The 26,787-nt window shown below is 45.2% G+C and overlaps 2 protein-coding genes across 6 annotated transcripts in view; one reads left to right on the top strand and one right to left on the bottom strand.

Annotated features, from left to right (window-relative positions):
• The window catches only part of INVS (inversin), a 152,336-nt gene extending 139,280 nt beyond the window's left edge, over nt 1–13,056 (top strand). For all 3 annotated transcript variants that reach the window (XM_004711070.2, XM_045296561.1, XM_045296562.1), the window contains 4 exons: nt 2,059–2,692; nt 7,501–7,730; nt 8,296–8,370; nt 10,738–13,056. In XM_004711070.2, coding sequence (XP_004711127.1) covers nt 2,059–2,692; nt 7,501–7,730; nt 8,296–8,370; nt 10,738–10,886 — 1,088 coding nt within the window. In that variant the 3' untranslated portion in view covers nt 10,887–13,056. The remainder of the gene's footprint in view (nt 1–2,058; nt 2,693–7,500; nt 7,731–8,295; nt 8,371–10,737) is intronic.
• Nucleotides 12,538–26,787, bottom strand: part of TEX10 (testis expressed 10) — a 31,452-nt gene continuing 17,202 nt past the window's right edge. The window contains exons 9-14 of one of the 3 annotated variants that reach the window (XM_004710982.3): nt 21,976–22,064; nt 20,429–20,562; nt 19,039–19,119; nt 17,277–17,458; nt 13,892–14,102; nt 12,538–12,759 (exon numbers count right to left, since the gene is read on the bottom strand). In XM_004710982.3, the coding sequence (XP_004711039.1) occupies nt 12,646–12,759; nt 13,892–14,102; nt 17,277–17,458; nt 19,039–19,119; nt 20,429–20,562; nt 21,976–22,064 (811 nt within the window). In that variant the 3' untranslated portion in view covers nt 12,538–12,645. The remainder of the gene's footprint in view (nt 12,760–13,891; nt 14,103–17,276; nt 17,459–19,038; nt 19,120–20,428; nt 20,563–21,975; nt 22,065–26,787) is intronic. The other 2 variants (XM_045296564.1, XM_045296563.1) reach the window with 2 other exon arrangements.

Below are 26,787 nucleotides of genomic sequence, written 5' to 3' on the forward strand. Positions count from 1 at the left end.
TTTACACAATTGATGTGTGTATGGATTGGGATAACCGTTGTATGAGCCCCTAATAAAATGTTAAAAAAAAAAAAAAAAGTGACAGCCTAGGAGAGCCCAGGGGACGGCTCCACCCTGTCATGTGGAATCCTCACAAGGCACAACTGCCAACTACCACCACCACCACCTACCACCACCAGCCACGGCTTTACAGTTGTCGACCAAAACAGCTTACCAAGGTTGCTGTGCTGGTCTTTTCCATCATCACCCCGTGAGGGCAGTCCTTTGACTCATGCATAGCAATGATTTGGTTTCTTTCCAGTTCCCATTGATTTGAATTGCTTGGTTTTTGGTGTTATATGAACAATGTAGTGTTTCTAAGAGTCAGAGCTACACTGAAAAGTGTCCTCAAGAGAAATGCCACTCCTTCACCCCAACTCCCTACTTCCCATTTCCCTCTTCTTTCTACCTTTTTCTGTCCCCATCCCCATCGGTAACCAATGTCTTTAAATCCTGTTCACTTTCTTTAGCAATTATGAGTCTATATACTTGTTGTTGTTAGATGCAATCGAGTCAGTTCCGACCCAGCGTGACCCTATGCACATTAGAACAAAACACTGCCCAGTCCTGCACCGTCCTAATGGATGATTATCTGATCTCTTTGACTGCTGCTTCCATGAGCATTGATAGTGAATCCAAGCAAGACAAAATCCTTGACATCCATCTATCATGATGTTACCTTTGATATGTTTGTGCCTTTGAGAGGTTGTTGTTAGGTGGCATCCATTGGGTTCTGACTCCTGGTGACCCTGTGCGCAATCGTCAGGTAGCCCAGCCCTGTCCGACCCTCACTACCTCTCCTATGCTTGAGCCCATTGTTGTAGCCACAGTGCCGATCACTCCACCTTACCACACACGACGCCTTTCTCCAGCAATGAGTCTCTCTTGCACCTTATACATTTGTTTGCCAGCTGTGCCACTGCCCCACCCCCTGCATTTTCATAAACTCCTCTTGCCAGTTTTTTCATGTATTGCTGTAAAAATATTAGCTTAATGCATTTACAAAGTCCCTCCCAGGTCAAGGGTGCAGCTGACAAACAAAGATAGAAGGTATATGCTACTTACAAAAATAATAATAATAAATAAAGTGGGGGGTTTTGAAGTATATTTATTATTTTCTCTTGGTTAAAATTGTTCTATTTCTTTAGTCAGAGAGAGAGAGAGAGAGAGAGAGTGTGTGTGTGTGCGCGCGCGCGCGCACGCCATGTGCATGGTACCCTGTAAGCTAACGTTCTTGACTGTCTAATCTTCCAGTGTGTATATTCTCACTGTTGCCCTGGGTGGGCTGTTTGCTCATTTTGAACTGTGGGCTCATTTTCAGAATATGTGTATGGTAGGCTGAGACCAGGCCATGTACTGTGGCTTCTATTAGGCATTCTGGGATGCCACCATGCTAGGGCCAGTTTTTATGTTCATTTCTCCGAGCGGTTATAAATAAATAGTGGATCCACCGATCCACTGAGACCCTAGGCTTCATTTCCAAGCTCCCCTGGGAGGCTGTTCACTCACCTGGATCCGAACTTGACTCCAAGCTCCTTGTGTCCGAGCTTGCAAGCAGATTTTTTATTTTTATGTTTAATATGAGCTATCATTTCTCCAGGGTACTGTCTACCCCTTGAAATAAGAGTGCTGGCTTCCTGCATGAACTTCTTATCAAGGTCTCCTGTTCTGCCTTATGTAGGTCTGGGAGCATAACCCTGTACTGCGACGGCCACCGCAGGCCTAGGCCAGGCTGGGGCCCAGGGCGAGGAGTTCCCCTTTTCCATGCGTTTGGTCCCTGGGCACCGCCTTGTTTTTCCTGACGCGTGACAGTACTTTTAAAGGAGGTCTATTCGATTCAGAGCGGCATTGTCACTGATAGAGAGCTATGTTTTTTTCCCCTTCTTGTCCCTTAAATCTTCAGTCATAATCACCCCTCTCAAATCTGGTCAAATCTGAATACTTTGTGTGAACAAAGGAACAGACGTGCCCAATTACACAAACTGTGCCCAATAAATATTCTTTCCCCTGTCCCTTCAGAAACGTCCAGAGAACGCGGTGGAGGCAGAGCCGGCCGTGTCCACTCCGCCCCCGTGGAAGGCGAGGGCGGCAGCGCACCCGGAGTGCCCCCGGCCGGGCTGCCCCAGGGCCCCGCAGGCGACGGGCCGCCGCGTGCACGGGGCAAAGGCTCGGGGAAGCAGCCCCCCAGCCTCAGGGGACAGGACCCTACGCCAGCAGCCACCGGCCGCGAGAAACCCAGCCGTCGGCGCGACGCGACGCCCTCGGCCAGGCATGCCCCCCAGAAAACGCGGGTGCAAGAGCTCAAGGGGGGCCGGGGTTCCCCGGCCGGTTCCAGCCGGCCTGGCAGTGCCAAGGGGGAAGCGCTCCTTGCTGGGCAGCTTCCTCTCCACCTTCGCGCCCCAAGAAGCAGGGCGACGCAGGACAAGCTCGCAGACTTGCCACCGAGCACAGAGGCGGTGAGGTCAGGAGCCCGGAAGACGGGGACACGCACGGGGCCCAAGGAGCCGGAGCCACCGCTCCCTGGGCAGGCCGTGAGCATGGACCTGCTGCCCGTCGAGCTGCGGCTGCAGATCATCCAGCGGGAACGCGGCCGCAAAGAGCTGTTCCGCAGGAAGAACACGGCGGCCGCTGTGATCCAGCGCGCCTGGAGGCGGTAAGCGGGCAGGTCGGGCAACCTGGGTCTTTGGTGGCCCATGCCTCTCCCAGGACGCCGCCCGTTCTCTCTGTCCTCAGGCCTAGAGACTGGGATGGACGGCACACATGGACCCTGGGATAGAACAGCGCAGGCTTATCACTGTAAGCACAGGAGCCAAGTGGCAAGGGGCTGGAGAGAGCCTAAGAGCGGGAGAGAGACTGTGTCGGGGCTAAGGCCAGGCCTCCAGGAGTACCCAAAGACCGGCTGCAGCTGCCCCCCCTCTCCCCACCAGTCAAGACAGGGACCAGGTTCCCCTTGTCCGAGGGATACACACCCAGCACCTTAACCTCTGCCTCACTCAAAGCCAAGAGTCTTTCTTGCCCCTTCATCTTTAGGGAAGTCAGGTCTTGCTATGGGCAAGATAATGTAGTTGGAGGCAGGCCTTGCGCTCTTGACCTCAGAACAGGGCAGACAACGTAGCCGTCGGGAGCAGAGTGCATGTGTCATTCTGACTACCACCAATGCCAGTAGTTAGGTCAATGCTTGGCACAGTGCCCAATGTTTTAAGTGGTTTTGCTTGTACAAATTCCATTGATCCTCACAAGGACCCTGTGAGGAAGTATTGTTCTTCTCTACTGATGATGAAACCGGCGCATGGACAGTTAAATGACCTCAGCGAAGCTTCTCGAAGGGCAAGCTTCCTGCTGAGCCCCTCTGGTCCGGGCTCTCCCTCCTGGGAGAGATCTCCCAGGCTGTGCACTGGCTTCCACCCCAGGGAACCTTGCGTTAGTATTTCAGCTGAAACTTGGGATTGCAACAAGCCAGCAAGGTTTACGTCAGGCTCCACAGCTGCTCCCTGGCCAAAACGCTCCCCCTCACACGTGTTCTTTGACTCCTTTGAAGAGTGAGAAGTTGACAGGTCCTGTCAGTAAGTGTGCATAGAAGCAAATGAGCCTTCAGTCATTCCTCCCAAGAACAGTGGGCTCATAGTGTAAGGTGCCCATCTGGGGAGGTAATTATACAGGCTCCCCCTGGCTGAGCCATTGTGCAACTCTGAGGCCTGGAGGTAGACTCCAAAAGGGCTTCTGGGATGCTGCCCATTGTAGAAAGTCACGTCTGGTGACTTTTGATTGTTATGTCCTTCGATATCTTCCAATCTACGTGAAGGAGCCCCGTGTGCTGTCCTGAGACTGTGTCTGACGTGACAATAAAGCTAAGGAGCATTGAGGAGTGGGACAGGGAGCATAGCCCGCACAGAGTGCCCGCTGATTGCAAGCTAGTGCTGTAGGCAGAGTCCAGGGAGACTGGGAAGTACCCCAGGATTTCATGAGCAGATTGCACCTCGTGGTGTGAGGTGCCATCAAGTGGGTGCTGCCTCACAGCCAGCTCTGTGCAGAGAACGAGACCCTGCCCAGTCCTCAGGTCTGCGCTGTGCTGGGCGCCCAGTGCTGCAGCACAGTGCACACCGGTGCACGGTGACTGCGTTTGCTGTCTGGGCCTGCACGGTACTTCCAGAATTGGCCACCATAATTCTGATGCATCGAGGCTTCTGTGGTCTCCCTTGTTCATTGTCCACCCTTCATGTGCCTTTGAGGTGATTGAAAACATCATGACTGGGTCAGGTGCACCTTAATCCTCCAAGCAGGCTCTTGGGATGCGTGGCACGTGTTCTAGGGGTGGTTGCGGGGAGGGGGGTCAAGGTTTGTCCCTCTCCAGGAAAGAAGGGAAGGCTGGCTGCAATCACTTTGGGGAAGGAAGGCTGGGGCTGATCAAGCACTGCCAGGTTTGGGCAGGTTTAGGAAGAGGACCATTTCCTGTTTGGTGTTTTGAGAAATCTGGCAGGGCCAACTCTGTGAGCTGCTCTCTGTGGCCCCTTGGTGGCCCATCAGGAGCCATAGCAGCTCCAGATGCTGAACATGGATGCCACCTCCCCTGAAGGCTCCCCAACAACTGTTCAATAGCGGCTTGCAGGCACATGAATGTTAGCTAAATGGGATAAGACCAAACCAAACTGACCACCAGTGACCCTGGACTTCATTTCCAAGACTGAAAGTCCTTGCAGAAGCAGCCACATCCTTCCCTCCAAACAGCTGACACGAGGCTAGCAGCCGACCGTCTGATGCCCAGGACCCTCAGAGCTCCTTTGTCTGAGCTTCCTTCGATCTGTTCACAGTGTGATTATCAGGCTTCATCCCAGGAAAGGCGCCTGCGGTTCCACAGACCCTCAGCAATGGTGCCTTTTTCTACGGGGAAGCCCAGCCTCCCCTCTTTCCCTCACCAAACACTCAGTGCTCCGGGCACGCTGCCGATTGCTTTTTTTCCTGCCAAAGCCCACCCCTGTGTGCATGCACGTTCTGGCATGCCCTCCTCAGCTTGGTAAACCGCCCCCAGAAACAACCAAACCCCACTGCCCAGGGCAGTGTGTGAACCCACAGTCACGCTATAGGCTAGAGTCAGACTGCCCTGTACAGTCTCCACGGCTGCACACCCACACTCGGCTCTTCAAAATTGTGATTTGGGTGGAAGTTTAGAGAAATTTTTGTTCCAGCGTTCATTCACATTGTTTATAGTGTCACTGATTGCGATCCCACAGTCACTGCACCCTTCCTGTCTCTGTCTGGGACGTGCTCTCTGGGTGAATGCTGCCCCAGCGCTCGACTTCCATGTGTTGGGCAGAGCGTTCCAGACCCAAAGGGTCTCTCAGGGCCATAGTCTCAGGGGTCCGCCAGTCTCTGTGCAATCAAATCAGCAAGCCTCGTCTTTTACGATTTTAAGTTTCATTCCACATTTTCCCCCACTTTATCCAGACCCTGCTGGTGCCGTGGGTTAGGCATTAGACTGCTAACTGCAAGATCACTGGTTCAAAGACTCCTGTCACTCCAAGGGGGTAAGTGGAGGCTGTCTGCTCCTGAAAAGATGTACCATCTCTAAAACCCATAAGGAGCAAGTTCTGTCCCCCAGTGTCACTCCGAGTGGAAACTGACTTGATGGCAGGGGTATCCGGGACCTCCTTCAGAGCAACCAGCAGTGGTGGCACCATCTAGTCAAGTTCATTAGTCTCATTCAGGGTCCTGAAGCCTGGGACCCGTGGGGTCCCTTGGACCATTCTCCACGCCCTTTGTTCTTCTCGTTCACAAAGCAGGTTCCCATTCACCAGCTCATGCCGTTGTTTCATCTCATTGATCGTAATCCCCTCACTGCACCCTCACTTACTCACCTCCTCCTGGTGCTCCCGGCTGCTCTCCTAATGCTCATGAGTGCTGTCTGTGGGCAGATGCTGCCCTTTGGATCTCCAACGGTGCATTCTTCTAAAGCAAGCATCCTCAAACTATGGCCCAAGGGCCACATGCAGCCCACTGGGTGTTTTTGCCCCATTTTGTTTTTTACTGCAAAATATGTGGTGTGCATAGGAATTTGTTCATAGTATTTTTTTTAACTGTAGTCCAGCCCTCCAACGGGTCTGAAGGACAGTGAGCTGGCCCCATTTAAAAAGTTTGAGGGCCCCTGTTCTAAGCGGTGGGCACCCCGCTGGTGTTATGGTGCCCTACAGAGCTCTGATTCTTTTAGCTCCACTGTGGCCTGTGCAGCGGAGTTCAGTGCCAAACCAGTGGGTGGCAAAGGGCCATATCCTTAGGGGTTCACCAGTCTCTCCAACCAGGAAACGTGGTCTTCTGTTCCAATTTGATTTTATGGTTTTGAGTTTTATTCCATCCCCCCCACCCTTCTCGACTTAGGACCTTCTGATGTGACCTCTTTCTGAGCAGATGGCAGTGGCTGGCAGGCGTCCTCTCATTCGGGCTTCAGCGCCAGAGATCGCTGTGTGGTCTCTTCATCCACTGGACTAATTGTTTCCACGCGTCTTTCACCTGCATTCTATCACTACCTTAAGTAACCCGTTCGTCTCAGGCAGAGACGTTTCAAATGGTGGCGCTTCTGCTGGCCTTTCACTCCCTCCAGTCTTCTGCTGGCGGCCTTTGCTGGGATAGCTGGGGGGGCGGGGGGTGTAGGTCAGGCCCAGCAGCTACTGTCCTCGTGGGAACTGCAGTGCCAGCTCCTCTCTTCCCCATTTTCCTGAGGGAGGCACCACAACTGGCCATGACCCCAACCTTCTTGGTGCCTTTGGCCATCTCCTCACCTGCATTCGGGAGCACAAGGCACAAGCTAGCTCCCGCATCTTTAATGGTCATCATTCTACTCTCCTTTCCTACGGACAGAGACCGATAGTTGTATCATCAGCTATGAAGACTGCAGTTGCTACTCCTTAGAGTAGAATGTAGAACATTGTCGATGCAGACTGTTAAGGGAGGCTGTGAGTCTTTACAGAAACAGATGGCCACACCTTTTTCGTAGGGCAGCAGGTGGGTTTGAACCACCAACCCCCTGATTAGCAGAGCTGAGCACTTTAACCACAGTGCCATCAAGACTCCTGGTAAGCCATCAAGTTCCCGTTAAAATTCAGCAGAAGTAATCCTTACTGAACCTCCAAACATGTCATTCCTGCACTCCCTCCAGTCTCACTTCTCGCTCCACCCCTTGCTCACACTGCACAGCTTGTTTGACCCAGTAGTCTGTGAGCTCCTGCAGGGCGAGAACTGGCCTCATTGCTTATACCTAGTCCAGGGAATGTTTGTCGATAGAAAAGTAACTTAACATGCTGCCACTGAAATTAGGACTAGAAGCTTACCTGCACCTGCCCAGAATACAGCAAATAGAATTTATCTAGCTTCTAGGAACTTTATAGAAATTTGCCTTTTTTAACTTTTTCTTTTTCTTCAGTGCTGTGATCTAATAAGACTTAACACCTTTCCCACCCCTGTCTCCACTAGCTATCAGTGCAGGAAGCACCTTTCCCACCTTCTGCACATGAAGCAGCTGGGAGCTGGAGATGCGGACATGTGGAACAGAGAGTGTGTGGTCTTGCTCCTCCAGGTTTGGCAGAAAGATCAGCAAGTAAAGCCCTCAAAGACCACTGCAGCAGGCAAGACCACCAAGGGTCCATCCAAGGGCAGCTCGGGCATAAAGTCCACCAAGCACTCGATGCTCACGCAAATCTACGGTAACTCTTGATGGGCACCTCGTAGTTTACAAGCAGCAGCCCCAGAAAGCGGTAGTGGGACTTCCTAAACACAGGGGGCACTCCATTCAGATGGGAACTGAACATGGCTGCTTCCAAGCACCCAGGGTGTTCTCAGCACCACACTCTACCTCTCCTCCCCCACTCCCATTTCAGCCGAGAACTCCAGCCAGAGTCTCCTGAGTTTCATGACTGAAAATGCCACCGACCCCCCCATCTCCAGGACCTCTTGGCTCCGGTAGACCCTGCCTGCCTCCCTCTGACCTTCCTTTGCTAGTGGCTGTGAGTTGGCGTCGACTCCATGGCAGTAAGGCACCGTCCCCAACCCAAGCCCCGCACGAAGCACTCATTCGTGCAGCTATGGATAAAGCTCATCCAAGTGAACACACCAGAGACTAAGCCTGGTGAGCTCGTTGCAGCACCCTGGGTTTCCCCGTGCACTGACTTGTCTCGTAGACACCTCCTACTGCTCACTGAGGAAGTCAGAACTCAGTCAGGCCACAGCCATCACTGCTCAAATGTAGATGACAATGTTTGGTCATTTCAGGTTGCTCTCAAGAAGGTAAAGGCCACCATTCCACACGACCACCCAAAGGCCCTTCTGTGCTGCATCTCAATTCAGGTAAAATGCCCGCTGACCTCGAAGCAGAAAGGGGAGAAGGGGGAATAGGATGTGGGGAAGCTACCCCCACCCCTCCTCTCCAAGGTGGAAACCATGAGAACAGGTTGCCAGGATTCCCCAGGGTGGCTTGATCCCAGCCGTGTGCTTTGCGTGCCCCTTCCTGGGGTCCTGTGTCCTCATCTGTCTCCCTAAGAGGCACTCTTGTCAGAGCTGTTCTCGGCAACAGATCCCTCCACAGGCTTGCTCTTGTGCCATTCAGGCCTCTCATTAGGATCCGACATCTTCTTCCCCCAGAGAGGAAAGTCCCTTTGCCAATTCTGGCCTTTGCCTCCTTGAGGGTGTGTTCAGCTGACTCAACTGTCCACTTTCGGTCCTCCACGGGCAGCTCAGGGAACCTTCTTTCCAGGCTGAAGACAAGTGTTTGATTCAGGGCCCTTCAGTCATACCAACATTAAAGTTGGGTGATAAGTTCAGTGCTGTCAGCAGCTAATGCCAGTTCCAGTGTTTCTTCACAGGTAGCTATGGCAACCCACACCCACCCTCACCTGTCACAGGCATCCTGCAGGAAGAGACCAGCTGGGAAGGCCAACAGTGGCTGTCAGCATGAACTTTAACATTCATTTCACTTTTTGGGGTGGGAGGAGACCAAGTAATTACTGCAACTTCTCTAGAAGGAGTTATTATGCAGCTTCATGTAATATAGGAGGCTGGTCTGGGAGTGCTGAGTGGGGTAGAAAGTTTCAAAGGAATTCAAGCCCAATGTTCTATGGAAAGCATTCATCTTTATATATGAGTGAAGTTCAAAACTCGAACTATGAGATAGGTATAATTACAAGCAGCATTTATAATCAAATACTATAGACAAACAGAGCATGTTTTACTTTGTCTTAAAACCCAGGATCAGAAACCTTAATTGAGGTGTTTAGCCGGATAAAAGCTCTAGAGTGAATGCTCTCGATAAAATGGACTGACAGAGGGCTTAAGCATGGGACAAATCTGAGGCTAGCAGAGGACCAGGCGGTGTCCCGTTCAGTTGGGCACAGGGCTGCCATGGGTCAGGCCTGACTCAATAGTCCCGAACAACAAAGGGCATGCACTCAGACTTCCTGTACTTAATATGAATGAATAAGCTTATAACCGCCCCCCACACACACACCATAGGATTGGTTTTAAGTTGACAAGGGTTAAATAAAAGACAATTCTTTCTTAATCCCAAATTCAAGGGAACAGGTTTTATTCGGCCCACCCTGCCCAGTCAGCATCATCCACTAACCAAGGCTGCTGGACAGACAGCACTGCTAGCAAGTGAAGCCTGTGTTTTACCAAGCACGACTCTTAAGAGGAAATCCCCATGAAATACACATGACTTGAGCACACAGTTTTGTAACATGAAATCAGGGACACTTAACTGAAACATGTGCATACACATATTAAAAATGCTAGTCAATGAATGGGCTAACCGTAAGGCTGGTTAGGAATGGCGCAAGACTCCAGTGTAATTCTGTCCCATCTGCACAGGGAGACGCAGATGACAAAACCCAAGATTTTGTAGTCAAAGCAACCAAAAACATGTCAGCGTCCCAAAACAGTAGTTGATGATCAAACTGACCCTCCCTGGCGGTCTAATTATGACAGTAATCTTGTACCCAAAGCGGTACATTGTTTTGCATAAAATTTATTTTATATTGTAGGCCTGTAATTCTTACGAAATTCTCATTTTAATATCTCTAGTAGACATTCCAGGTATGATAAACTTTTAAGCAATACTGACAAACCAGGATAGGAAAATTACATTTATGTTGGTTAATGCTTTGAACTATTCACCCTTCCTATTTACTTCTTTGTTCCATAGAGAGTTAAGAGCACTATGTAGCCATATGTCCTCAAGATCTCTTACCAAACTGGGGCATTGCTCCTAATCAAAAGAGTGTTAACTACACATCACCAGTTTCCAACATCAATTTGCAAGTTCAAGGTCACAAAAAGGCTCAAGAAATCCATTTTTAGTTAGATATTAGTGCATTCTTCTTAAAAATAAAAATTTTCCAATGAGCTATTTACTGCAGTGGATGCTAGGAAACTGCCCCACAGAAAGTGGGACAGTTGAAGAGCTGTATGTGCCGGAGATACATGGAGAGGCCCTTGAGCTCCAGTTCCAACACAAGTGCCTTCACCCTTACTCCTTGAAAAGATGCCACTGTCACCTTTGGGATGATAGAGATGTAGGTCAAGTCACCCTGCCTCAGTTAACTGGTCCATCACCTTGTTTATAGGTTCTGGGAGCCCAAGCTCTTCCTCGCCGCAAGAACTCTTCCCTTCTGCTTTGTAACGAATCACCTGAACCTCTCTCATGCTTGCCTCTGACAGGGAGCGGTCTGCAGTGTGTGCACCTCCGAGAGAACAGTCGAAGAGCCAGGAACTTCTCTTATAACCTACAAGCAACGACTCAATCAAATGAAACAAAGCTTCGAGGACCTATTCCAGAGGCCTGTGTTCGGGGGAGCTGGAAAAGCTAGTAGTTCAGCTTCTCTGCTGACTCTCTTCTCCATCGTGGGAAGACTTCAATGTCTGAGGTGAGGCCTTAGCCTGAACACGTGGTCCTTTCAGGAAGAATTTCAATCAGTGTTCTTTGCATTCTTACACAGCAGTTTCGGGGCTCAGCTTAGCCAGCATTCAGGAGCCTTGCTGTGTTGTCTTCCCATCAGTCAGTATGCTGGAAGTCAGAACAAAACCCAGTCTAAGCACAACAGGGGTGCTAAGTAAGAGTTTCTGCCAGCTGGCTGGCATGCGCGTGGCTTCCTGCCTCATCAACTGAAGAACCTACACGAGATGGGCAGGAACCTGTCCGACGGCAGCTGTCCTCATTTCACTACAGGTTCCAGGACTCGATGCAGCAAATTTCATCCCAGCCAGCACGTTGGTTACTCCGTGTCTTACACTCCAGCCTCGAATCACAGCCTAGTGCTGCGTTCAGGCCGCCCAGACAGAATGTACACTTAGCGATTCTTGACCTATTTGCAGCTCCCACGTTAGCCTCTGCGCCCACCCACAGGGTGTGCTTCTCCCCAGTACCAGCATCCAGAAACCAGTCAGATCGCTTCTCAGCCCAGAGCCTCCAGGCAGCGAGGTCTGTACTCCAGCTACAGCATTCCAGAAGCAACCGACCTTGTCAAAAGGCCACGCCATGCTAACTGTGTGCACACTAGCTCTCTGAGAACAATAAAATGTCAAATGTAGTGACTGGTCAAGGGCATTTCCATGTGGAAATGAAGACAGGAGGGACACCACTAACATGCGAGGTATACACATCCTTCAAACTTCCCGTTTGCTTAGTGACATCTATGTTAACTATATGACGCATTTTAAAGTATTTAAATTATAATTATAATTGTTCTTCCTAAAATACCGTATTTTTTTTCAAAGTAAAATAAATATTGCTAGAAAGCTTTATTAAACCAAAATATAGGAAGCTATTATTTCTCAACATGTGCTCTATCTACATCTATACACTCCGAGGGTAGTGTTTGCATCTCCCGAAGAACTGTTGTGTGTGCTCTGTGATTTATACCATGCCCCAAACAGCAGTCTGGACTACCTCGGGCTCAAATTGTGTTCCTTTTAATTGTTGAGTTTGGGGACCAAAAAAGTATGAAGGGGCAAGATCAGAGCTGTAACCTTTTAAACTATTGTGGATCTTTAGTAGAAATTAAGTTTTAAAGTTTTGATATATATTTTTTTAGAACATTTAAAAGTGATCAAGCCAAGCACCAGTTAGCTGTAAAAAAGTCCCAACCTCGTACATCCACGGTCCTGCAATTTTGCCCCTGCCTGGAGGACACCACCTCCAGAGATCACAGAGCTCCAGTGAGAAGCTATCTTCTGATGGAGAACAAAACCCAAAGCCAATCAAACCCAAGCGTTTTGTGGCTGTCTGGATAAAGTGGGGCTGTGAGCACAATCACTGAAGTTTGCTTACATGGAACCACAAACCGTTGGCCAATTTCTTGAGCAAATAGCAGAAGGCATCACATTATTAGGAGCTGTCTTATATTCAGCTCCCAAGAAATGCAAACTAGATTACCCATGTGTCATGTGCCTGCCCACTCACCAGTGGGAACTTCCAGGTGTCACCTTTTACTTTAGTACAAAGGAAGGTTCATAAACAACTTCAAAAGTTGAACTTTAATAATAATGACAAACATTCATTCCATCAGTTTACCTTCAGAATTAGATAAATGTGAATACACAATTTCAAACCGGTTCCATGGTGTCACTTCAATACACTGCACTCAACGCCGCAGGCCCCTGGGGATGGCTGGTGAGGTACACATTGAAGCAGTAATGTAAATCTGTGAGCCACTGTTCCTGCACCCCTCCACTCTTCAACGTCTGAGGGGAAAGTGAGAGAGAGTTCAGAATCACACCGACATCACTACACCACAAAACAGGAGTTTTCATGCTCCAACATGATCTCTCGGAGCCTCTGCCAACAATGCCTCATCTCTAAGTGTTGCTGGAAAAAAGGAACTATTAACTGGGCATTACTGCAGGCAGCGACAATTCCTAGTTATCTCCCAAAGTACAAATGTGACCAGTTTCTTAGTAGTTTCCAAACCCCCAACCCCCACTTCCTTTGTCACTCTAGAACCATCTGTAATTGGAAATTAAAAACTACATTAATATCTATAGGGCCAACTGACGATCAATTTCTTCTTATGGTGATGGACTGATTCTTTAAGAAATCTATTTCAGAATTAACCCATTATCTTTTCTACGGCTTCTTTACAAGCTACTGAGCAAATTCAGAATGTGTGCAAAAGCTCTATTACAGCAATTTTGCTATATATGAGCCAAAAAACACTCAAATATTTTTTTAAAAAACAAATCTCTCTAGCCCTCAAAACCAAGCCCCGAAGAAACCCTCAACAAGAGGTAGCCCCCCCACCCCCCACCCCACATTGCTGATGGCGGAGAGCAAACCACCAACACACAGGCAGCCGCAGCCTCTCCCTCGTTACCGACAAGAAAGTGACCCCAAGTTCACTTCTACTCAGAAGTCCCCTTACGTTAGCTGACAGTACTGACAAATAAATGCCAAGCACATTAACCACCTTAAGAGGGTGGGGTGAGCTCACTGTTCCCTAAAACTCAATGAACTTGGCTTTATTCCTATTTTTACAAATGAAAAAGCTAGCTCAAGACAGGGAAAGAAAATAACTTGCCGAGCTATCATAATCAAGAGTTCCTAACAGAATCCAGACAAGAGTCCTTCTAACACCTGTATCTTTTTTCCAATTAGTTAAGCCACCTTGACTTTGTTTTACAGCTTTTATTTCCTATTCTAGAAACAAAGACATTGTTTAAGGGAGAGACTTATGTGGGGGAGGAAGCCCTGAGAAACCACAACTGGTTTGATTCCATCAATATCTGGCACCCTCCCGTCATCACCCGCCCTCACACACCTCCCCACCAAATCCCTGCTGGCACGAACAGCACTAGCCCCTGGTACCACTTCTCTTACCGTAATGTTCCTGATGATCTGCTGCACCAAGACCGCATTAGTCAGCATGTGCGTCCTGAGGGGTGCATGCTGCAGCAACAGGCGAAGCAGCTGGCCCACAACAGGCAGCTCCTTGGGCCCAGCTCTGTTCACCCTCAGGCTCTGCAGCATCAACCTGAGAACTCGAGGCAGGACCACCAGGATGGAGATACAGGCCCCCCACAGCTTGTCCCTACAATAGCAAAGATGGAGAATAAACAGTGAAGCCATCACATACACAAAAGTGCCCCTTCCCAATCTGCAGTGCCCTTTTAATAAATAGGCGGCTTTAAGTAAACCACCACAAACTACAATAATTAAGAACTGGGTTTCACGAGAATTAAATAAACACCCACTGAAATTAGCTGACTTCACTTTTTGCATGGGTTCTAAAGGCTAGCAACCACCACTTTCCTGGCCTTAGTAAGATATTCTTGAAGCCACGCCGACTGTACCTAACCCAGCCCGGCAACAGAATGAACTCCATGTGCACATAGGCATCACAAGACTAAGAATGTCCCACTCGTAAAATATGGAGGGGAAAAAAATCCACGACACTCTATATGCTTACAAACCTGATTCTGAGCCTCTTCAATTTCTCAATATAGGGCAGATTTGTCGAGAGGCTAAATGGATTCTAGGTACTAACTATCCCTACAGCCAGGGCCACAACCATCCAGAGATGATAAATCCAAACTTGTCAATAGAAGTCTCTTGATACCTTTATAGGAAGTGCAAATTTATGAGATAAAAATAGGTGGACTTGTAGCTGTCTGAATCAAATCTAGAAAACTGCCAGTTAACAAAGCAATGTTCACTTGAAGGGAGAGGCCATGTCAAATCCGTCTGTCCAAGTTTCTGAACCAGAAGTGCATAATCCTCCCAGACATCTGCCCTATAGGGAGCAGCTCTTTCACAATATGGCCACCAACCCCAAACAACAGAGCAATCCCCATCTTAGGCAGGCACTGAATTAATTTTCCAAGCCAACCAGATTCTCTTATCTGCAGAGACTTAATTCAATCTCTGGGCAGACATAAAGCCAGGCTGGGGCAGTCTAGTACCAGAGGAGAGAAAGCTACCCTGTAGATGCAGATGCAGCCAATACTGAGGCTAACGCAGACAGAGATAAGGCTGCACAATCCAGAGGGAGAGAAGGGGGGAAAGAAAGCAACACCTACAGTTCCAGCTGGCTTTGATGGGATTCTAGTTCCAGTTCCTAATGATGCCCAACCACAGGCCTCTCAGAAACACACACACATACTTCCTCAAGTACACTGACTCAGCGACCCTATAGGACTGGTAGAACTGACCCTTTGGGATTATAACTCTTCACAGGAGTAGAAAGCCTCAACTTCATTCTTTGGAGTGGCTGGTGGTTTCAAACTGCTGGCCTTGCACTCAACAGCCTAACTCATAAGCCACTACACCACCAGGGTTCCTAGCCACGGGCTTTAAGGTTACTCTTACAAGGGTCCAATACATTCATTTCCCACTTTGGTTACTTTGGATGTCAAGAAACTTGACAGAAACCATATTAGAATGACTACAGATTCCTTACACTTCAAGTATAAAGCGGAGTGTTGCATTCTCGAAGCATCTCGACCACAGAGAAATAATAAAGCAGAGACCTCTGTACCACAAGGAAGGAGAGCAATGCCAAAGCAGGAACTGTGGCAGTCCGTTTTAGGGCTTCTAGGAACCGTTACTGATCAGAACTATTTGACTTAGTCTATAAAGTATATAAATTTAAAAATGTATATATACTTACTGGAAAAAAACGTGGATAGTACAGTGAGTAAATTAAGTGGTGGTATACTCAAGTAACAGATTATTACAGAGTAGGGGTCAGGTAAACTGATTAACAAGCCAACTCCAGTCCACAGCCTGTCTATATAAGTAAAATTGGACTAGAACACAACCACTGCCTTTCATTTTTCTATTGTCCACCCATAGCTACCAGTGCAATGCCTGCATAGTCCATGAAACCCTAGACAGTACTATCGGTTAAGCAGCTGTTCTCAACCTGTGGGTCACAACACCTTTGGGGGTCAAACGACCCTTTCACAGGGGTCGCCCGATTCATGAAAGTAGCAAAATGACAGTTATGAAGTAGCAATGAAAATAATTTTATGGTTGGGGGTCACCACACATAAGGAACTGTATTAAAGCGTCACAGCATTAAGAAGGTTGAGAACCATTGTTTAACAGGAAGAAGTTTGATGACTCCCCTCCTTGAAAGAAATGTAAATGAGTAAAATACAGCTAATCTTTTAATACAGCTCTTTATGTTGTGGTGACCCCCAACTATAAAATTATTTTTGTTGTTACTTCATAACTGTAATTTTGCTACTGTTATGAATCTGGTAACCCCTGTGAAAGGGTCATTCGACCCCCAAAGGGGTTGCGACCCACAGGTTGACAACCGCTGTTATAAATGATATTGAAAGATTCAAAACAGAAACACATAAGCATGAACGCTTTAATATAAAATTCACAAGAATGGGATGGTTTACGGCAGTGATTAGCATGGAAGTGGTGGTTTCTAGCACTGTGTGTAGACAAGAAAATGTGATTATGGAAAGTACATGAAAAGAGTGTCACGCTGCAGTTCTTAACCCGAGCATTGCTTCATTAGATGTCTAGCTTAAAACTGCCCTGTAAACTATACAGATGTTCTCTAAAATTACTATGTATGATATATTTTCACGGTACTTCAAAACTCAGAAAATACTAGAAGGTACATAATACAATGTTAAAAGCAGGTTAACAATGTCCTTTTTTTTTTTAAATTTTCTCATGTTTTAGATTCTTTTAAACCTTCTCCAATGGTATGTTAAATGAATTACTTTTTTAAAACATACACTTTTAAAGGCAAAAAGAACATTTAAAAGAACATTTTTAAGTTACAGTGGAATGTTCCAAACAATCTTAGAACGTTTAGCCTGAATATTACACAGCATGAAAAGTACTAATTAAAAGCAGTACCATCTTTGAACAGTGCCCTTAAGTCCAAAAATTTCCACTGCCACTTGGGTATCTTTAATGAAGCTCAGCAAAATACAAAGTCCACCCTCCTAATGGTAAAACATAGTGCTTTTTTTGGCTAGAACAACAGTAGCAAACAAGGTGACACTCTCAAGAAACTTTACAATGTCATCTAACTTCAAATTTGTACCTTAATGGGGAAGGGGGGGGACGACTAAGAATTTTCAAGACACAACAAGAATTCATTAAGAACAAATCTGACCTTTGTCCACTTTCTGTCATTGTAAATATTTACTGGGAAGTTAGACTGTGGAAGAGGTAAAAAAACATATGTACATATACATTTGAAAACAAAGGCTGGGGGATAAATAAAGCATACCTCTTTCTCAGGTGCTCCGCTTCCCCTTTCTCTAGAGTCAGCAGAAAATAGAGAAGGCTGTAGCAACAAGAAGCCAGAAAGGGAAGCAGCGTTTCACTAAGTGTGCACGCCTGATCCAGGAGCTTACAGAGCACCCCCAGAACACAGCCGGCTGTGCTGTCAGGAATCACCGTCAGCCCAACCTAGGTGGAGGAAAGTCAGATTAATTCAGCTCCCCAACACAAGCCCTACCCATAACCCGCCCCAATAAAACCACAATCAGTCCCCTAAGAAGTTCAACTGCCACCACTGCTACGTAAAACTACAATCTGCTTAACACAAGCCACCTATCCACCACTTCTGAAAACATCCCCAGTAATCCTTAAGGCCTTGTTTTCCTTCGGAACATTGAAAACTCAGGAAATACGACACAGCGTTTTCACAAAATGTTCTACACATTACCAGATCTATTGATGGTCAGGAGTAGTTTTAAATAATTATTTCATGCATCCAAAGACAATGTTGATATCAACTATAAATCACATGACAAGAATATTGCAGCAGGAAATCTCTGTTATCTTCCACCCACCCCAGAACCCCTGTCCTGATTTAGCTAGTCATTCAACTCAGACTTGACTAAGGAAAGTACCTCTTGGAATCAGTCAGGTATTATCACGTGTACACTTGCTTGTTTCACTGCCTTGAAAATAAACCAAAGCTAGAAGTCATCATAGTTTGCCAGTTCATCTCACCTCTACCGTCTGTCTGCACTAGCACAAGGACGTCTACCAGGGAGCACATTATCGACATGGCTTAAGTCTCCTGGAAACTACTGTTGAGAAATCATAAGAACAAAGTCCGTGGAGCTGAGGGCTTCCACTGGCTGACAAACGCTGCCAGTCTCTGACTCGCACAGTGACTGCAGAGAGGAGAGCACGCGTGGAGGGGGGTGAGGGGACGGTCTGATACGAGCGTTACAGGCCAGTCACACTGTTGGGGAAAAGAAAGGGTAGCATCGCTGGAGACACATAGGGAACGACCTCTACATTTAACAGCAGAGAGCACATAGTCCTGGACATTTGAAGCAGTACTCCTTCAACTTAAAGGAAGTACCATTTTAAAGAGGAAAAGGGGTGGATGTGTACTATCCACTCAAGTGAGTCACTGGAAGGGGAAAATCCAGACTCCCTCCTGTAAACGGATAAACAGCTCCAGTTCAAATTGGGGGAGACACTAGGGAAGTTAAAAGCTGCAACGAAGGCAGGCCTAATGGAAACTGCATGTAAAGGGGGCAAGGAACACCCATTGGCCCAAAGTCAAGTCAGTCTCATGACGGAGCTCACTTCTGGTGTCCAGGTCCTAGCCAGTGCCTGTTAAGATAATGGTATTCCTTTTGAGCCTGATGGTCTCGGTTCCAGAGCACACAGTTTAGTCCGCATGCCAAATGCCAATACATGCAATGCCAGCCACTCGAGTGAGACCACGAAAGGTTGAAAGGGGTCTTGCATGTAATTCTCGAGTCCGTCATTGCAGACGCAGAAACTGAGGGTTCAGAGTCACTGGGGATTCTCCCAAGGCAAAGAATCCATTCAACAGCCAGGAATAAAACCCCGGTTTCTCAGTTCTTGACCCAAAATTATAATGAGAAGCACATGTGGAGACACAAAGGCTAAGAACTGGTATCAGGAACACAAAATTCCTCTCTCTCCCTGGCTACAGCAAAGCCCATCTTAATCACGGAATAACTGTTTGTTTTTTAAAAAGGAAAGTAAAGTATATTTACCAAATGCTTACTGACGGCGCTTTGCAAGATATCAAAGCTCTGGCTCCGAGCTGGGATAACCAATAAACTGTGACAAACTGCCTGTCAGGAAAAGGAAAAGCAGTGACCAAAATCAGGACATTTTCAGGTCAGAAACAAATCCATCGTCTTTTTATACACAAGTGTAAACGTTATCTTACTGCTGCTGAGAACATACACACAGCACAATAACCAATGCTCATCCACTTTAGGGATACCGATTCCATTCTCTCTCCTTTATGGAGCTGTTCACCCCCATTAACATAAATCCACTGCCTGATAAGGTTTTTATCTATTAAGCTGCTGTTGTCAATTTGATCTCACATAGTTCTTAAAAGAGAAATGCTCAAAGCAGACAATTTACTCATTGACTGAATGTACTGCCATTGAGTCAATTCTGACTCACGCTGACCTTATGGGAAAGGGTAGAAGCGCCCCTGTAGCTGACCTAGACTGTCACTCTTTAGGGGAGAAGAAACCTTCACTTTCTCCCTCAGAGCAGCTCGAGATTTGAAACTGGTTGGCAACTCCACGTGTGACCAGCCACTACACCACCAGGGCCCCTTACAGTTTTTACTAGTTATGCGAAACTACTATTTGGTCTTAAGACTTAGGGATACTTGAGACTCGAGGTTTCAAGATCATCTCAGGACAATGAAAATTTGAAATTCTGGTCTGCATTTAATCCTTTCTGATCAGCACTGAACTAGGGCACACCTGATTCAAGTGCTCAATAGCAGTAGCCAGATGCCGCCCAGCCCATCTAGCCTCAATTCTAGCTCAGTGAGTTGCGAGCTGCTCTAACATTCCCAAGCCTGTAAGGGGATGTCCAGTGGCCTACAAATGGGCTTTGGGTCTCCACTCCGCACTCTCCCCGTCATTCACTATGGTAACAACTTTGTTCTGATGATGCCTTATACCTGATCCCTTCGACACCACGTGATCGCACTATTTCTATAGTTTATCCCAGTTTGCTATTGCCCTAAGGAAACTAATACACTCAATCAAATTGTTTAAATCTTACTCATCCTTCAAGATCTAAGAAATTCTTTTCTATGAAGATTGTCCTCTTTTAAATTGATGGACCTGTCTTATGCTAGACTTAAAAACAAACAAACGTGTCTCGATCATTCTGATTACTGATTGATTCTATTCTACTAACTAGGCGTGACACGAGCCAGAACCAACGAACAACAAAAACCAGTGGCACAGGTTATCCCTGAACTACTCTCTCTTGAAAACATACATCTCCTACCCAGTATTATAAGTATAGGGGTCTTATCCGACATTACTCTCTACTTCTAAAAAATCTGTACAAGACGCAGATTTCATGAATTCAGTAACTATCTGTTAATTTCTAAACGGGCGTCACCTCAGTTACGTCCCAATGATGTAAAAACTGATCCAAGTCCGTGAGGTAGAGAAGCACTGGGGAAAGCTGTGTCTGCACGACATGACGGACACCGCGCAGGCTCTGAAGCCAGGTCAGCTCCTCCTTTGAAAACCCTAATGAAAGCAGAAAGAAAGCCAATCAAAGTTTTAAAAACTAATTTTTAAAAACCAGTGATATGTGCTATCAAGTAAAACTTTTTAAAGCTCCATTTTCCCCGAGTGCCTGCTTTAATAAAATGCTAGCAATGGAGGAATTTAATATAATTATGTACACAAAAAATGTGTTATGATTCAATCACTCATACAGCAAGCAGGTACTGCAGGTTTTATAATTTAAAAAGGTGAAAGGCCTAACTCTTCCAAATTGTAATAGATTTAAAAAGCAAATGATCAAGTAAGAGCAGTGCACTCATTTTCCATAAACACTAAGCTTCGTATTTTTAAATTGCTGTCTAAGTACAGGGGACAAGAGGAGTTTGGGACCATACTTGCATTTCATCAATTACACCTTATTTAACTAAAGTTCGGACTCTCTTGTCACTACTATTACTGAGGCTAATCTACATGGTCAACTTGCCAAAGTTCCTTCTGAGAAGCAGCTCTCAGAATCACCAGAATATTATTTGTCTGGTTTGATATTAGCTATCTGGTTTTTTTTTAATCATTTCATTAGGGGCTCATACAACTCTTATCACAATCCATACATACATCAATTGTGTAAAGCGCATTTGTACATTCATTGCCCAGCTATCTGGTTTGATAATTATGATCACCCTACTTCCAAATAGGCTGACGAGCAGACATCACACTACTCTCCCTGGTCTAACACCCTTCAGAAGCCTTTTGACAAGCACTAACCTAAAGTATACCCACCCCAAATATATACCCTAAAAACTTAAATCAACATATAAAAGTTCTTATTTTAAAAATACTTATCTTGCTTGATTTAATTTCATATCAGAACCTGTTAAAATTTTTAAATGCTAATTAATATTTCCTAACTTAAAATCAGATATTCTCAAAAAATCATTCAAGCATAAAATGGAAATGTTGAAACAGTACCATCAGATGAAAAAAGGTGAATAATTATAGACCTAACATGAAATGTCTAGGCTCATTTTAGTAATTTTGCTTTGAAGGTAATGGCATGTAGAATATGGTTAATGGAAATTGGATGCTCCTATGCTCCTCATTTAAAGTTGAAAATGTTAAGTGTTTAAAAATAGATATTCTCAAATAAATAAAAAGATAGTCTCTGAACCAAATGTTTTAAGTATACAATGGATTATCTCCCTCTTTCTGAAACAGTCACATACAGTTCCCCATAAGCAATAAGAAATATCTTAAGAAAGCTAAGGAGGAAATGAAAATACAATTATGCAACCGTCAAATACTCAAGGTTTTGCCAATTACGAGAGATTCAGAGAGGAATTTGTGTGCCAACCTGTCTGACATTGTAATAGGGTACAAATATTCCTTCAAAGACTTCCGTTTATTATTATTAATCTGGCAAGTAAATATGGTTACCTGTCAGTGTTGAAAATAAGAAGCTAAAATAATCTGCATCACTCATTAACCCGTTTTTAACGGAATAGTTCCATCCAGAAAATGATGATCTGTAAGAGACAACGGGAGAGCTATTACCAAAGTGACCAAGGTAAGAATGGTATACAACTGCTTTCTCTCATTTAATAGCTTAGAACAAAACTCATCATTGGTATTGTTTTATGGTTATATACTAGGACTCTGGAACCACAAAAACTTCAACATATACTAAAGCTTTACACTTACAGTTTAGTAAAAAAGCAAACAGTTGGCCTATATATGTGGTGGAACTTAGAAAATCTCCATCTATTAGAAGGCTCCCCAAGAAGTAGAAATGAAGTTCTACTACTCAGCAGTAGGTCCAGCTGCTACGTTGTTACACATTTGGTTTTCACAGACATGCCTCAGCAATTAAGTTTAAACAAGCTCTAGCTGTCTAACTTAAGCAAAAGGATCTTAATTAAGCAAAGAATAGTTCTGTTTAAAGCTGCTATAAGAAAGAAAGAACTGTGTTCCAATACTTAGTAAAGCTGTAACTAGGTCTATTTGCACAATAGTGCTGCTAAGTAAGGTCTTGGAGAGGGGCTTATGGGAATAGCTAACTGTAAAGCAGCTTCTCATTGAATGAGTATTATTTGGTTTCTGCTATGAGATCAGTTTCCAGTGACACCTCTAAAATCTCCTCTTAAAGGAAAGGCTAGGAATAGAGAGCAGACGTCCCCATGGATACTACAAAAGGGCTGAGAATGAGCAGATTCAACAGTTAAGATTACCTGTTTCATCACAGCCACCTGAAAAAAATGTCAGACAAAATTAGGCAGTTCTAATTCAACTGTAACACTATTTTTCCCCATTATAATCACTGTATTTCAGTTTACTAATATCCTTAAAATTAGAAGATGAGAAATAGTGGAAAGACCCCTACTGAGTATCATCCCAAGGATGACAGATGATATCATCAAGGGGTGAAGGGATATCCCTAGTTAAGTGGTATTTAAAAAAATTAAAATAATCACAGTGAATGCTCAGGGAAAAGGAATACAAAACCTTGATTTAGAAAAATAACTTCCTCTTGAATCCAGTGAGAACAGGAAGAATGGAATCCAGTGACTAAAATGGGCAGGACACCGATTTCATGAGTCCGTTTGGAGTAAATGATAGTTTATCTACTGTTCCGAGACACTCTGACAACCATCTATATTGTCCATACCAGGATACCCCCCAGGTGAAAGTTCTATGTGAATTATGCTGACCCAAGGAGTAAACCGAACAGTTCCAGATACCAGATCAATAATCACCCTACTGAAACCTCAATTAAAAAGTCTTAGTTCATGCAACTCCTCCCTCAAGAGATTTACGTAACAGTATGCCTGGTTACCAAAAGAACAAGGACAGGACGGATACGGACTGAGAGAGGACACAGACATGACTGTGGAACTATATACATATCACACATTAAACACAAACTGCAAGGAACTATAAAAGGGTGGTAAAAAGAAAGGAAGGAGCAGCAACTGAGTCCAGTATTGACAACCTGAGAGTAAAGTAACAGATCCTAGCAGATGGGCCTTGCACACGTGGAGAAGACGGGGACTCTGTGGGGCAGCCTGCTGAGCCACAGCCTCTGCTACAACAGCAGATGTCACAACTAAAAAATTATGCTGGAGCTGACCTCAAAGGCCAATTAGTGCAACAAAAATCGAGAAACTAGCTTCCTCCACAAACTTTACCTAAACACAATTTAAGGATTAACTTAGGGAATATGACAACGCTGCACATGAATGAGACTGAGAAGCAAGAATAATGTTCATAGTAGACGGGAGATGATCAAGAGGTTGGTTATTTTATACACAGACTAGAGGCAAAAACCAAGATGTGAAATAACTCAGCATTCATCTGAAGAAAACAAACATTATTAAGTTCTGAACCCAGAGGAAGTAAAACTAATGCCATCAACCTTAAAAGCTCCAAAGTCCTGATTCTGTTTTCTTTTTTAAAAAGTCAATTAGAGAATACATCTATAAGTAGGAAATTCTATTAGTAAATTCTGAACAAATACCAAAATAATAAATTTTAACTCAGTGAATTCCTAAATTCAATGGAAAGCTGCTTTTTATTGAATGATTATGAACATTTATTATCTCTATTTGGGAATTAAAGCTATTTTCCCAATTTTACCACCTAGCTCCACAAAAAGAAAACAAAAGCAAGACTCTCAAATATCCTTGTCAAAAATAATATACGCCCAAGTGGATCAGAAGATTTGCTGACAGACTTAAATGCAGCTTTGAAGGGAATCGGTGAGAAAGCATCTTCCTTACTAGAGTTAAATCACAGGAACAGAGTGCCCTCTACCGGAAGCTAATGAAGACAAAACCATGAGTTACACAAAGGTTACGTGTTAGGTGGGCTTCAGAAAGTCTGTGAAAAAGTGGAAATAAGAGATAATAAAAAATATCCACAAACTCTCTTAATGCCCCCTTCCACTGACTGTATACAGCTAAGTAAATAATTTAATTTTTTAAAGGCCTGTCATTACTAAATGTTTAAACTAGACTAAAAGCAGGATATTTTAATTTCTAATAAAGAGAAACATGGGAAATAAACATTTCAGATATTTAAGATTATGACCCTCTGTGATATACCTGAGAGCTAAAACAATGTTCCCAAAAGTTGACATTAAAAATACTGGGGGGAAAAAAAAAAAAGACTACTGGGCAGACGGTCTGAACCACAATTCCATGACACTATTTTAATCGTACTATTCTCCCTGCTGCTCCCTGCTTAACTTATAATCCTACCAGCCCTTACGCCAAGCTATCTACACAAAGCACTAAACTCATAAAACAGGTAGTGAACTCAGCCTTACTCAGTGAGAAGAGTTATAATTGTTGCATTAAAATTAAATATGAACATCAAATGAGAAACAGCTCAATCAAAAATGGGCAAAGGGCAGTTCACAATAGCAAGAAGCTGGAAACAGGCTATCAATAAAAGAGTGGATTAAAAACTCTAGTACATACACACAATGGAATAGTACACATCCCTAAAAAAACAGCAATGAAACCATGAAACACCTCAAGTCGTGGAGGGACCTGGAAGACATTATGCTGAGGGACGGTAGTCAAGCACAAAAGGACAAATACTGTCTGAGTTCACTGTACTAAGAGCAAGCAGCAGAATGGGCACAAGCTCAAGCTTGCAGGGCATCCAGTCTTCTGGTCAGGCACCAGACAACCTGATAAAGAGGCAGACCTGGTAAAGTGTCAATGAACAATCACACACCATTCACTCCAGGTCAGTATAGTCTAAGACACTTAACCAGAAAGCACAGGATCACAACAGCTGGGATCACATGCACAGAGTGTGTGTGGCGGGGGTGGGGGGTGGTGGTGAAGAGAAGCTATTGACTGAGTGGTAGCCAGGTGGTGAGGTCTCCCAGAGAGGGAGGCAGCCCTTTAAGAGGGATGTGGCTTACTGATGGGAGGGGCAGCAGGAAAATGGGGAGGGGAGTTGGTCAAGTTTGAGCTAACAGGGGCATGTGAGTAGAGGGGAGGGAAGTGTGGGTTAACCTCCAAGAGAAGAGAGGAGACATTGAAGATCCTCTTGGGAACATTAGGAGGGACAGGTCTTTAGTAGCGTGTAGCAGATGGGCAGAATTGACCTAGGTCACCTGGGGGTATTCCAGGAACATAAGTAGGGTGTTGTAGAGTACTGGGACACTGAAGTCTACATCCTTGGGGCACATGTCATGCTCCAGAAGCTGCATTAATTAAACACCACCCCCACCCCCCATACGGGAACGCCACTAGATGAACTGGAAGCTACCTCAGACACATTTGTAACCTGAGGACTTAAGCCAGAAAACACAATGGTATCTTAGGAAACAAAAGGCAGCTGTAAAAGAGCGATGTACTGTTTGTTGGTGGCCAGACAAACTAGATTTTGCTACATCAAGCCTCTGGAGGCTGTATTATGAGATGTATTATTCCAGCAATCTTGAGACAGCACTCTGTTATATTTTGCTTATGCTTGTGTATATTAGGGTACATCTCAGAGGTGAGGTGCACCAACATTGGGGGTCACCCTCTCAAAGCTGAGTTGGTTTATCAGTAAATGAAACTGGGGATGTTGAGCCCACAGGGAAAGAAAACATAAGCGTTTGGGGGGAGGGGCAACAGAAGGTTGGGGGAGATAAGAAAGAGATGGTGACAAAATAATAATAATTTATAAATTATCAAGGGTTCATGAGGGAAGGGGAGCGAGGAGGGAGTGGAAAAAATGATATGATACCAAGGGCTCAAGCAGAGAGCAAATGCTTTGAGAATGATGATGGCAACAAATGTACAAATGTGCTTGACACAATGGATGGATGTATGGATTGTGATAAAGAGTTGTATGAGGCCCCAATAAAATGATTTAAAAAAAAGAGAGATGGAATCAATAAGCCCAGGAAGAAAAAGTACATTTGGAGACAGATTGAGAAAGCAATTATACAAATAGGCTTGACATGATTGAACTATGGAACAATATGACATATGTAGTAATTCCCCAGTTCCAACAAATTATATGTATTATATATACATAAAAGCATAGATCCAGGAATGAGTTCTGGGCTCACAGTGAATCCTAGCTCCAACTTAATAATTAGTTCCTATATAATGGCCAGGCTCAATACTCACCTTCATGAAATGATCACCAAAGATAAAGGTGCTACAGCAAAGTGTGGTGAAGAAAGTAGTTGGTGCCTGGCTATCAATAGGAACAGTGTCTGGGGTCTTAAAGGCTTGTATT

The sequence above is a fragment of the Echinops telfairi genome, unplaced genomic scaffold, assembly GCF_000313985.2.
Source record: "Echinops telfairi isolate 266 unplaced genomic scaffold, ASM31398v2 ScPeMD7_7410;HRSCAF=8448, whole genome shotgun sequence".
NCBI lineage: Eukaryota > Metazoa > Chordata > Mammalia > Afrosoricida > Tenrecidae > Echinops > Echinops telfairi.